General features: G+C 31.5%; 1 protein-coding gene across 1 annotated transcript; it reads left to right on the top strand.

Moving 5' to 3' along the window:
• Positions 1-466: 466 nt before the first annotated feature.
• On the top strand, positions 467-7,376 carry LOC125077316 (protein big brother-like). Its single transcript, XM_047689230.1, has 3 exons — positions 467-778; positions 1,191-1,370; positions 6,100-7,376. Exons 1-3 carry the CDS (start codon positions 605-607, stop codon positions 6,451-6,453), a joined length of 708 nt encoding a protein of 235 aa, XP_047545186.1. The 5' UTR covers positions 467-604; the 3' UTR covers positions 6,454-7,376.
• Positions 7,377-12,779: the final 5,403 nt, after the last annotated feature.

Here is a 12,779-nt window from a genome sequence, read left to right as displayed (position 1 = left end):
TTAATTTAACTAACTATAAGCAGTGCAACTGTAGGTACGGTGTCAGTGCTCAATATTATTATTATAATTATAGTATAGTAAAATATCATATTTCGGCAGTATCGGGTCTTGAAATCGAGCTCCCCTAATAATGCACATCAATACATAACGTACATTTATCTCGTTAACAAAGGAACAAATGGTCTGATACAAGTATATAAAACACTCGAAATGTTGAAATAGCATAATGCCCATCATTATACATTCATATGCTTTGTTGCTTACAGTATTTATTTTGAAACATGTCGAGGGGAGAAAACCCTCTTTCCGCTCCAAAGCTCCCGAAATTGCATAAAGAAGGCGTCGGACTCGGTGGGGCGGCGTTATAAAACATTGTCATTGGCTGTAAGCCGCCCCACCATCAAAGCGCTCCGCCCTGAAGGAAATTCTCCCAGACTGATTGTTACAAGGCTCATTCAGTTGCCGGTAGTGGCAGAGGAAGGTTGTCGCGAAATCGTATTCTTTATTTCTTTGTAATTGTATTGGTACCCTTAGTGAAACCAATAATTTAGTTTTATTATCAAGTGATGTTAATTGTGTAAACGTGATATAGTTAATACGTGTTATGCACGCAATGAGTGATCCAGCTGCTTTGGCAGGGATGTTACCTTTCGATTCAATAGGATTATACGAGCAGCCAAAACCTCGATTTATCTTTAAGATGCCCCGTGTGGTTCCAGATCAAAAAGCCAAATTCGAATCCGATGATTTGTTTAAAAGGCTGAGCCGGGAAAGCGAGGTGGGTTTTAATAAAAATTTATTTTGAGCCTTCCAGCTGAAGTATTTTTTTTCTTCCATGGTCTTCGATTTCACTTATTTGATACTAATACTATAGTTTTTTAAATTTGTGTTGTTTTGCGTAGATATATACAATTAAATAATAGTAAAAATATAAGAAAAAAATAACAACAATATTAGACGTGTAAGTGAGCTCAACAGGAAAATTTGCAAAACCAATGTCCGGCCGCTGTAGTTATCAATACTATAGTAGGATATTTCCTGCAGCTAAGTTTTTCCTTCCCGTCCAAGTATAAATTTCTTTCCAATAATATTAAAAATATAAAATGCCTAAATTATTAAACTATTTTACCATTGTTTGTTTGACACTATGAAGACATTCTTGTAACCTATTTTAATTACTTTTTAATTAGGTACGATACACGGGCTATCGTGACCGCCCGCCAGAGGAGCGGCAGATGCGCTTCACAAGCGGCTGTCGTGAGGGCCATACAGAGATCGCCTTCACTGCTACCGGCACTAACCTCCAGCTGGTGTTCGACCACTCACCTTATAACAATCGTGGTTGTGATTTCCAAAAAGAAACTGGCAAGGTACTATTTAAAATTATACTGTATACCTACTTTTAAATTACATATTAGATATATTTTATATATATTTTTTTAATTTTTGGGATCATCCAAATAACTTCACAAACAAAAATATAGACTTAACTTCAAAGTGAACTTGTTCCTCAGACAATTTTTATGTTGATATATTTTTTATCGATAAAAATTAACACATTTTTATTAATTCTTTTCACATCGGACACAACACCGATCTCGTTAGCATTATTTTATAAATGCGTTAAATAAAATCTTATTACAATGAGTCATATTGAACGTAGTAATACTGTCCTCCAATGACATCATTTCTCGTAGAAATACATATCTGGCTGATTGCACGTCATCAGTGCACGTTTCCGTTCCAAATTTTCAAAACCAAAATGAAGACATAAATAACTTCGCTACTAATGAAAAACGTATTAAGTTATAACACCGAACATAACGTGTTGGTCACGCTTCCAAGTCGCTTTAATGCGTGTATGAAAGAATGACAACTTTACAAGCTGACCGGTTCGTTTAATGTTGATGACTTCAATCGTGGTAATGCATTAATTTCGAGACATCGTATGTCTGTTATTAAATTCAAATCTAACTAATAGTTTGTAAAAAAAGATAGGTAGGTACTTTGTTTTTTATAAAAAAATAAACAACAGCGGTGTTGATATTTACAACAAACATAAATATATTATTACGTCATTACAGAAGGTTTCGTTTTAGTTTACTATTTATAATATACATGAATATATAAAACATAAAATCTTAATTCACATGAATAAACTAGGCTGAATGATTTTTTTTGTATTGCTAAATAAAATTTCAAAGGTTCCCAAACCTTGCCTCTTCTAATCAATTGAAAAGGTTTTTGATTGAATATCTTACAAAGTAACATCACATTTAAAATAATATCTACCAATATAGGTATGCAGCAAAATTATTAAAGTTGCTGATAATGTTTTCCAATTTAACATTGCAATCTCTGAAATAACATTATTACCATTAATATAATTCCAACATTTTTGTAAAATATTTAAACTCGTCAATTTTGGTATGAATGCTATTTTAGAAAATCAGCAACATTGTTTAACTAGTCAATCGACGATCGCATATAAAACATTAAGTTTATAAAATTTATAATCAACAAAAAGCATTTCCAATTTATGTAAGTTGTTTGATTGAATAAGACTAGAATTTAGTTGTTTCGCACTTTCAATGTCAAGGAAGATTTACCTTAGCGCTCAAAATATAACAAATTGACGGCACTGCTCGATGAGTATGTTTCAAAAAATACAAATAAGCTTTATTGCACACTTGAATAACTTACAGGGACGAATGTGACATATGCTTAAGTACAAAAGGCGATCTAATCGTAACTCTTACACCTTCGAGCAGAGGACATAAAACTGAAGTTGCAATGTGTGTCCATATAAATTAATTAATATAAATATAACATTTAATTATAACTGTACATACACTATTTGTATAAATAGTTATATAGACACATACATAAATATACACTACATTATATAATATACAAAACCATACGATATGATTAATAAAAATCATCAGAAGAATATATATAGTATAATACACCAATTACGAATTTATATATATATAAAATAGGTACGTAGTAGTAATTTCAAATTATATTCAAAGTGCTAAATAATAGGCTTTTAATTGATCTCTGAAGATATTATAAGCATACCTACTGCATTGACAAAAAAGGATTTTATATAAAAGGAAGAAGAGAGAAGGAATTTTAAGGATTGATTAGTACACACTAGAAAGTCTGAGCATTCTTGTAAAAGCGAATGTCGAATCTCTACGGAAGTCAAAAACATTATGACTAACTGCGTATTAATTTGCGAATGACTATCTTGAATCTCGAGTATACCTTCGAATGTATACGAAATGGGAATATGATGACGTCATCAGTGGTATAATAATATATGTATCTCTAATCTATCTATTAGGAACTGTAACACACATTTTTTAAACAAAAATCATTCATGGGTCAATATTTCCGCATTTGGACAAGTGTCTCATTGCTTTAGTGGTTGGCTTATAACAATACTAAGATAGAAGTTTTAGGCTTAAATACCGAATCAAGTTAAAGTTATCTTGTTGATACTGATCTTCCACGGCCATGTCGGATTGTCGTCCGATCGAACAATAGAGTGAGTGAGAGGCATCTGTGTTTTCGAAGAGACTTGTTCACTATTACTTCTTCTGAGCAGTTTTTTGACCGATTTTAGTCACAGTGGTTGAGCAATACCACTGGCCGAAATCGGTCAGGTCAACATCATTTGGACAAAGCACCCATTCGTTTTTAGTCACAGGCGGGATGGTCGTTATCACCCTCTGAGAGTCTTTCGTTAATTGAAGGAGATAGTAGCCCGAGTAGAAAACGTAATTAACAATAGGTATTTGAAAGCGTCTTTAAATAAAGTACATTTTGATTTTTAACATAGACTTCTCTGATCTATACTATTTTGTTCGAATCGTGTGTTGTTATTATTATATTTCTTTTAATGTTTCTAAAGACTGACTTGAAATATGTAAATACATATATCTATATAAAAAAATTACATAGAAGCTAAACATTTTTGACTATCGTTTTTGTTGTTAAGGCACTTTGGTTATTTTTTTTTATCAAATATTTGATGATTAACACGATTTTTAACGATAACTATTAAAAACAAACAATAAGTTTACATTGTATATGTCCAACAAAGGAACTTATAATTCAGGTACCTACGTTCAGTTTCAGTATTATAGTACTTAGTATATCAGTTTCATTTATTCAGTATTTAACTTAAGCTAGATATTTTTTAATTTAATAAGCTTTTTAATGTAATTTCCTAAAATGATTACAATCATACTCATTTCTTCTTAGTTTTGGTTTTTTATAAAAGTAATGAAAAAATAAACATAAAATGTATGCCATAAAATCCACTTTAGTTATTGGCTTCCGGCGTTCCATAACAATTTATTTTATTGTTAGTAAAAACTCCATTTTTAATTGATAATTTATCTGGTAAAATCTGAATCAAACCGTTGATAATTATCTATATATGTCTGTCTATATATTTAACGATAAAAAAAATAAGTGAGACACAAATGTTTTTATTTTGGCAAATATAATATTTTTTTTTAAACACATATTTTTGTACATTCGTAACACTAATGTAACGTTCGAGGGACCGAATTGATGAACGATTTTATTGAATTTAGCCCCTTCGTTACGTTGAAGCCGCCTGCTGAGGTTCTATACGGATACTTATATTTATTTACACTCGGTTCATTTAACAGCACACTCGAGTGTGCACGGGCCCCGTTTCGTAAGTTATTACATAAACTAGACAGGCTTCAAATGAAAAATATTTTATTCAAATAGACTTAATCACTTTTGAACTTTGCAGAATTGTTATATATTCTAAAATAATACTACCAGTGGTTTGGAAAGTAGATTCTACCTAGTAGAACTAGGAAAAACGTACTCAGTCTCTCGTTTCCAACATTTTAAATACAAAGTTATGTTAATGAAATACTTAATAGTATTTACTTATTATATCTTTCCTGAAAATCAACAACTCCAAACTATTTTACTATCTTTAAGCCTCGTGTTTAACAAACTATAAATTTATGAATTGGAAAAGTTAAAAATATCTACGGAACTTTATTAGAGACGAATTGTCCTTTCTTCTTAGGGGTTTTCTTGACTTTTCATAGTCCCAAAATGTCGTTATAAGCTTATACACACTTGTCGTGTTTATTAATAAATAATATTGAGATAAGATATATTCATATATTTTTTTTTTAGATTTAAAAAATTCCGAAAAAAAAATAAAGCTTAAAAGTGTCCTTTAATCTTTTGTAATTAACGTGACATTTGAAGTCTCCAAATGGCTTGGCAGAAATAAATAATTCAAAAACGGTTTCTCCAAATCTACGGCGTAGGGGAAAACTGAAATCAATAATGGAAAAGCTCCTGTAGGATTGGAGGGCGTCGGGACGCCACGCCCGCCCAACCAACATGGCCGCCGTCGCTTCGTCCTCTCCCTCCTCGTCTCATTAAATATGATGTCATCAATATTCTCTGTAGTATCTATTCACTAACAACGTTCAAAAAGTGAAGACTCGCTTGATCCGTTAATTGTTAACGTAAAAGTTCCAGTTCTAACTAACTATATTTATTAATAATGAAACATACGAATAAGTACGTATATTGATCAGCGAGTTACGAATTATGCTCATAGTCTTACAAACAATTCATCTAATCGATATCACACAAACATAAGGTTAAACAACCGAATCAATATTTAAATAAGTTACTACTTAAAAAACACCATTCCTATTTGTGCAGGCCACCTGCAAGACTGTAGTCTTGCAGACTACTTATAATATTTTGTTTTGTGTAGAAAATGTCGGAACAAAACGCACGCGATCTGAATATGCCACGCTTACCTTCTGTCGTGTCTTTTTTTATGTTATCTTAATATTTAACTTTTAAATAAAATACTGACTTATTACTGTTTTACTGTAACCATTGATATAATAATATCTCATATAAAAATGTTTCAAAACCGTATTTTTTGTACCAGCCTATTTCACCGCCTACTGCGATATTTTTTTGTTCCTTTTTTGCATTCTAAGAAGGTCGTAGTAATTTATTTTACTGAAGTCATGGAGTGACACATATTTTTCTTTTGTTTACCAGGCTCATATTGTATCCCGATTTATAATGAACGGTGTGTGCGTGCGATGGCGAGGCTGGATTGACTTAGAACGCCTGGACGGCGCTGGCTGTCTAGAGCTAGACGAGGAACGCGCTGCAATTGAGGACGCCGCTCTACGAGATCAAATTGAGCGATATAACCAGAGGCTAAGAGATTTTGAGGACAAACAGCGTGCTTACCGCGAACACGGCGAGGAACTTCGAGCCCACTCTCAAGTTCATGCACAGCGTTGTCACCAAGCTCGCCAACCGACTCACCCAGCTCATCCTGCCCACCCACATGCAACACATCCTGTCCACATTAAACCACACTCCCAGGGTGCTCTGATATCGTGAACACTTTTAATCATTATTAATATAACAATGTTAAAGACTATTAAACTTTTTAATCTTTCAAGTTAAAAAATAATGTATATCATTCTATCGTACAAGTAAACTTAACATAATAAATACCTACGTGTGGTTATCTTATTACGAATAGAAATTCAGCTTCTAGGTATCAACCATTTTATTATCATCAAAATGAATGTAGTTCATAATTAAATATAAATTTAAATAAATACTCTAGATTCAAATCTAATAACTAAACATTAGTGACTTTACGCGATCATTAAATGTATTCATTGCTTAAAAATGTGTAAGTAAATTAAATGTCATTAGTTAATCTTACATCAGCCACATTAAGAAATAACGTAGGTCAGTACCTACGTCACTTTCATTTACGCAATTACAGTTAAAAAATAATTCTTAATCGTAGAAAAGAATGTTATCATAATATAGGTATGCATTATTATCTTTGCATAATCGGGCTGCCAAATATACTCAACAATTATTAAATAATGTGTTCAAATGTGTAAATTGTAAAAGTACAATCGCATCCAAACAAAAAAATAATGTTTTTTTTTTATATAGGTATGGACTCATTTTATTATATATATAAATTACTTCTCCTAGAGCTATAATAACTTAAATAATTAAATATCATGTACTTATTCATACATATTATGTGACTAGGAACGCATTGAATGGAGAAATGCGAAAGTCGATGTATTAAAACTTAACAACATAGTAACTATTCAATTTAAATTAACAGTCTTTTAGATAATTATAAGCGCCATGTATGTCATCTATACTACTTCCATTTATTAAAATGTTTTGATTGTGATTAGCATTTTCGATTCGTGTAAAAATATGTTCATGTTTATTTGGTATTCGTGTTATTTATTTTTTAAGATTCTTTATTTTATGTAAGATTTACGTACGAAATATTGTGATAGTAATGTAAATAAATGTTTATAATTTTATGAATTTTATTTATTTAAAAAGGTCTACCCATACCCATATAACCTGACACATTTTTGCTCTTAATAAAGTACAGTATAAACACTGGAATAATCTTACATTAATAGCCGATGTATTTAAAAATAATCTCGTATGTGTTTTTTTTAAAGAGAATTTGTATCCTTTTGGAAACTGTACAAAATTTCTACTTAAATAGTCACAGGTTTTATTGTCTATTCCAGAAAGTAAAGTAAAATAAAGACAAAAAGTCTTAGATTTACTTGGACCTTGATTAATTCAACAGTTCTTGATTAAAATAATTTTATACATGATACAACACTTTTCCACTTAACTAGGTACTCAAATCCATTTTAAATATAGGTACTTTCATAGTTCCGATAGCAATTTCATTTAAAACGTCATTTTTTCGCAATTCCTCTATGAATATCCCAGATTATTCAAGCTCCTCATCACAATGATAGTATCGCGTCAATTTCATGTCAAATGTTGTTTATTTGGCTTTTGTCCCCTTATGGTTAGAATAGACTAAATCTAGTTATAGTAACGTGTTGCTGTTGCTAATGATAATAATTATTCTTTCGGATATTGAATCAGATCTTTCATGGAATAATCCATTGAACTTTTTTATTGTATACTGATTTCTAACAAAACTTATTTTTTCATATATATGGGCGAAAACTTAAGACAATATAGAAAGCCAAAATAGCAATTGCATGAGATAGCAAAAAGATTGTTCAATTTTAAATTAAGTATCCTGATTGATCAAGCGTGATACCTATATACATAGTATAGTCCTACATAAAACCGGTCATCGTACATATTTAAGTAATGACAATCGCAAGTGTTAATAATAATAATGTCGAACTCTTGACTCTTGTCGCACAAGAACGTCGTCATTCCAAAAATATAGGTATTAGGCACAAAAGGTATTAAATTAAATTGAGACTATTCGTTCATGCCATGCACGCAATCGCAATTAAATACAATTAGGCGTCCGTCACATGTTGTTCCGATGTAAAGGTAGGCGCTCGGAGTTGCACGCGCGGCGCACCTGTGACTGCGCCCGCGCAACCCTCGCCCTTCGCTCATTATACCCAATTTAGTTCAGGAAATGTTCCCATTTATGCTCGTTGAACGCGCAGTTAATTGCTGCATTTAAAGGTTGAATAGTCAGAACAAAATGTAACTGCTTTTCATTAGAAAATTCAAATACTTACTTATTTTCCTGTACCAGTACATTACCATTAAGTATATTTATTAACCAGCTTTTGGTTTTGTATTTCATATATTATGTTCCCTATCAATCTCATCGCGACTATTAGCTTTTTAGCATTAGCAGCCCGTAAATGTCCCACTGCTGGGATAAAGGCCTCCTCTCCCTTTGAGGAGAAGGTTTGGAGCATATTCCACCACGCTGCTCCAATGCGGGTTGGCGGAATACACATGTGGCAGAATTTCGTTGAAATTAGACACATGCAGGTTTCCTCACCATGTTTTCCTTCACCGCCGAGCACGAGATGAATTATAAACACAAATTAAGCACATGAAATTCTGGGCCATCTCGGCTCTGTCATCGCGACTATATTTATTTACAATTCTACATTTACGCGGAAATAAGCATTATTTAGAATGAAAGCAAATATTTATGATGTTATCTTAGTTTTTATTGTGACGTACGGCACCTTGACCGTCAAAATTGAGCAGGTACGGCCTTTATCGGACATCATCTCTGATCGATGTCCGCAAAAAATGTAAAGGTAAAAATGGAAGTCTTGTATACCAAGCCTGTGATTTATCAGAATATTCTTTTTGTGCAAATGGGTCAGGTTTAGTGAGACCGAAGCACCAAAAGGGCATTTTATGTAATTCCTATAGAGCGTGGGAACGACGCGACGGGCGGAACGGCTGATTAATAATAAATGTTTATATAAAATGATTCACTTTTTAGTGGTGTATTACATTTTACATTGTCCAGCAATATATAATGTTATATTAGTATAATTCTGTGGTAAATTACAGAGCAAAGGAAAGATAAAACGTTAAATAGTAAATTAGGTGAAATTAGTTTTACACTATATTTTTAAATTACGATAACAAAGACAATTAACAAATATTTAATTAATTTAAAAAAGATGACACTCTCAGCCTAAGAATGTAGTTAATTACTAAATAATCATAACTGTGTTTCTTTACTCGCACTACATTAAATTTTTAATTATAAGGTCATATAATATAGGTAATTAGGTATATATTATAATTGCATACTAAGAGTATGCAATTTCAATAATGCTAATGACTAGATATTATGGGTTAAATACATGCTAACCTAATATAATTTGTATACAAATAGATTAAGATTTTTAGGAATAAAATGACTTGTTCCCACGAACGACGAAACTTGAAGAATTTAAAATGTTATGCAGTTCCAGACCAGTACTCCCATAAGGTTTCTCTGATACTTGAGATGTCTGATATAACACTTGAATGAGTTGTAAACGCATGCTTGAGGCTTCCATCCTTAAGCGAAAATAGTAGCTGTCGATTCAAACTTTAAAACTTTTCAATTTGAGTTGTGATTTTATGATATGGTACGTACCTAATGACACATCAAAATTATTGACTGTGACATCAATACAAACAATAACTTATATATTCCTTGTTCAATTATTATAATAACAATTATTATAATAATAATTATTACTCGGATAAGGGACCTTTTACGGATACATCTAACAAAGTTAGATGTATCCGTAAAAGGTCCCTTATAGATTAAACCGAGCATTTGTAACATTTAAAAAAAAGTCTAGCATTAAAAGCACTACGGCACTAGCAGATCTCCGGAACTGAACTTTAATTACATAAAGTCAAAAACTAAATGAAGCTGTTTGTTTATCCAATAGACCTAAATTACACTGCAGAGCGCACATCAAATAGCACAATTTTATAGCCGAGGCGAGCGTGCAGCGGCACTTTGAAAGCGAGAAGCGCCATCTCTTCCACATGTTTCCTCGAATTAATGTATGTTTTCTCTGAACAAAACGGCTGTCATAAAACAAGTAGATTACTACATAAAAGTCATAAAACACTATTGACTGTTTGTTTGTAATAAAAAACACATTGAAAATCGTTCTGGATATTTGTGAAATTAAATTATGACTGTAATATAATTACTTATATAGCAAATAGGTTAACTACAATATCATAATATACAAATTATAGAATAAAGTATAAGTAGCTTTATTATAATTAAAATTATCGACATTGGTAGAGTAAATTAAAATTTACAAAAATTTGATACACGACTTTACAATAAATGTGAAGTAAATTGTAAAGATGAAATAAGTATTATTATTAGCAAATATCAATTTCAGACAAATTTGATAACAACTTTTTAGAAAATATATTAATAATTGTAGTAAATTCTTTCACATTTAAATAATCCCATTGAAATGAACTTAATATTTACAAATTGCTTCGTTCGGCTTAGGGGTTAGCTAAAAGGCTGCAGATTATAAGTGCCTGGTTCTCCATCCCGGGTCAGGCTATTCGACCCAATCGGTCTTTCCGGATCTTCTTGGATTGCTGATCCGTTGGATTGCGAATGTGAAAGAATAAACTATAGATTGAACATGTTTTTCCACACACACTTGTACATTATAATAGTCCCGCGCAGTTGGCTAAGTACAACAGCTGTGTGAACCTTCTAAAAGTAAGAATGAAGTTGATTGAGTACTGACAATATTTGATACTAAACGTTGACATTAATATTATATTTAAAAAAATATATAGAGTACCTACCTATCCGTTTACTAGGAAATCGAATTTTAAAAAATATGGGAAGAAAAGTAGAGACATCTCTATTAATTATAAGCCACGTGCAAGATAATCCCTTCTAATAGAGGGCGTCCGTCGGCTTATCCCGAGATCATCAGGTGCTCTATCCGTGCGCCGCAGTTAGCCCTCCACTACTCTTTATAATACCTTCAATGCGTGAACACACATTTCACTGAGCATTATTAATTAGAAACATATTAGAATACAGTAAACCGCCAGAAGTATTACTCAATGTTTTACATATTATATAAATTTACACATAAACATTTAACATAAATACCATTGTGTTGTTGAAATAATTATACAGTCATATTTTTTTACATATATAATATTATTAATATATGAAAAAAGGAAGTTAATAAGTAACCAATAAAAATATAAATACTTATATTAATTATCATTACTCTACTACCGAGTGACAATTATATAGATGTAACGAAGGAAGATATGATACCTTAAAGCAAGTATTTGTTATAGTACGACATAACTAAGATATAGCATCGTCAAATTTCGTAAAACCGATCACATCCGAATCATGTGACTTCAAAATCACTAATCTTTTTTTATTTGTTATGTGAAAATGATTTTAATGCAAACGTAATAATTGGTAATATTATATAACCAAATACATTCGCCAAATTAATGATTGATTGCTTTTTTTTTTAATTTGTCGATGATACATTTAAATTGTGTCATATTATACGAATATATCAAATCATTAATAAGTAGCAAAATTGACTGCAAGATAGACTCTGACACAATATTATACATAGTTCAGAGTTTGACAATACGCCAGAATGCTATGTATAAGTAAGCTCTATGGAGGACAGTTATAATAAATAATTAGTAGGTATATTATACACTTAGTGAATAAACAGTTAAGGAAGACTTATAAATTTAATAATTATACATAGTATGGCCCAGTGGTTAGAACGCGTACATCGTAACCGATGATTTCGGGTTCAAACCCAGGTAAGCACCACTGAATTTTCATGTGCTTAATTTGTGTTTATAATTCATCTCGTGCTCGGCAGTGAAGGAAAACATCGTGAGGAAACCTGCATGTGTCTAATTTCAACGAAATTCTGCAATATGTGTATTTCACTAACCCGCATTGGAACAGTGTGGTGGAATATGCTTCAAAAACCTTCTCCTCAAAGGGAGAGGAAGCCTTAGAACAGCAGTGGGAAATTTACAGACTGTTAATGTAACATAATAATACAGTATTATAGAGAGACCCATCACGGCCTAGAATTTGAAATGATTAAAAACAAATTTCCTACTTGACTGACTTCGTTATGAAAAAGGGTAAAACCACACTTATTGTAAAATATGATTCTTAAATTTATACTTCAAAAAAAAGTATAGGTACTTTGATAAAATCTAAACTTTAAAATGATAATGTGTTTTGATTAATTATGTATTTTTTATTTCGATTCGATACAATTAACATTTAAAATATTTAGTTATTATTAAAATTATTTTTTAACATTTAATCCTAAGATGGTCGCAGACAAGAATTAGAT

Source organism: Vanessa atalanta, chromosome 3 (assembly GCF_905147765.1).
Source record: "Vanessa atalanta chromosome 3, ilVanAtal1.2, whole genome shotgun sequence".
Classification (NCBI taxonomy): domain Eukaryota; kingdom Metazoa; phylum Arthropoda; class Insecta; order Lepidoptera; family Nymphalidae; genus Vanessa; species Vanessa atalanta.
The sequence above is the reverse complement of the archived record's forward strand: the minus strand, read 5'-3'. Positions and strand labels throughout refer to the sequence as shown.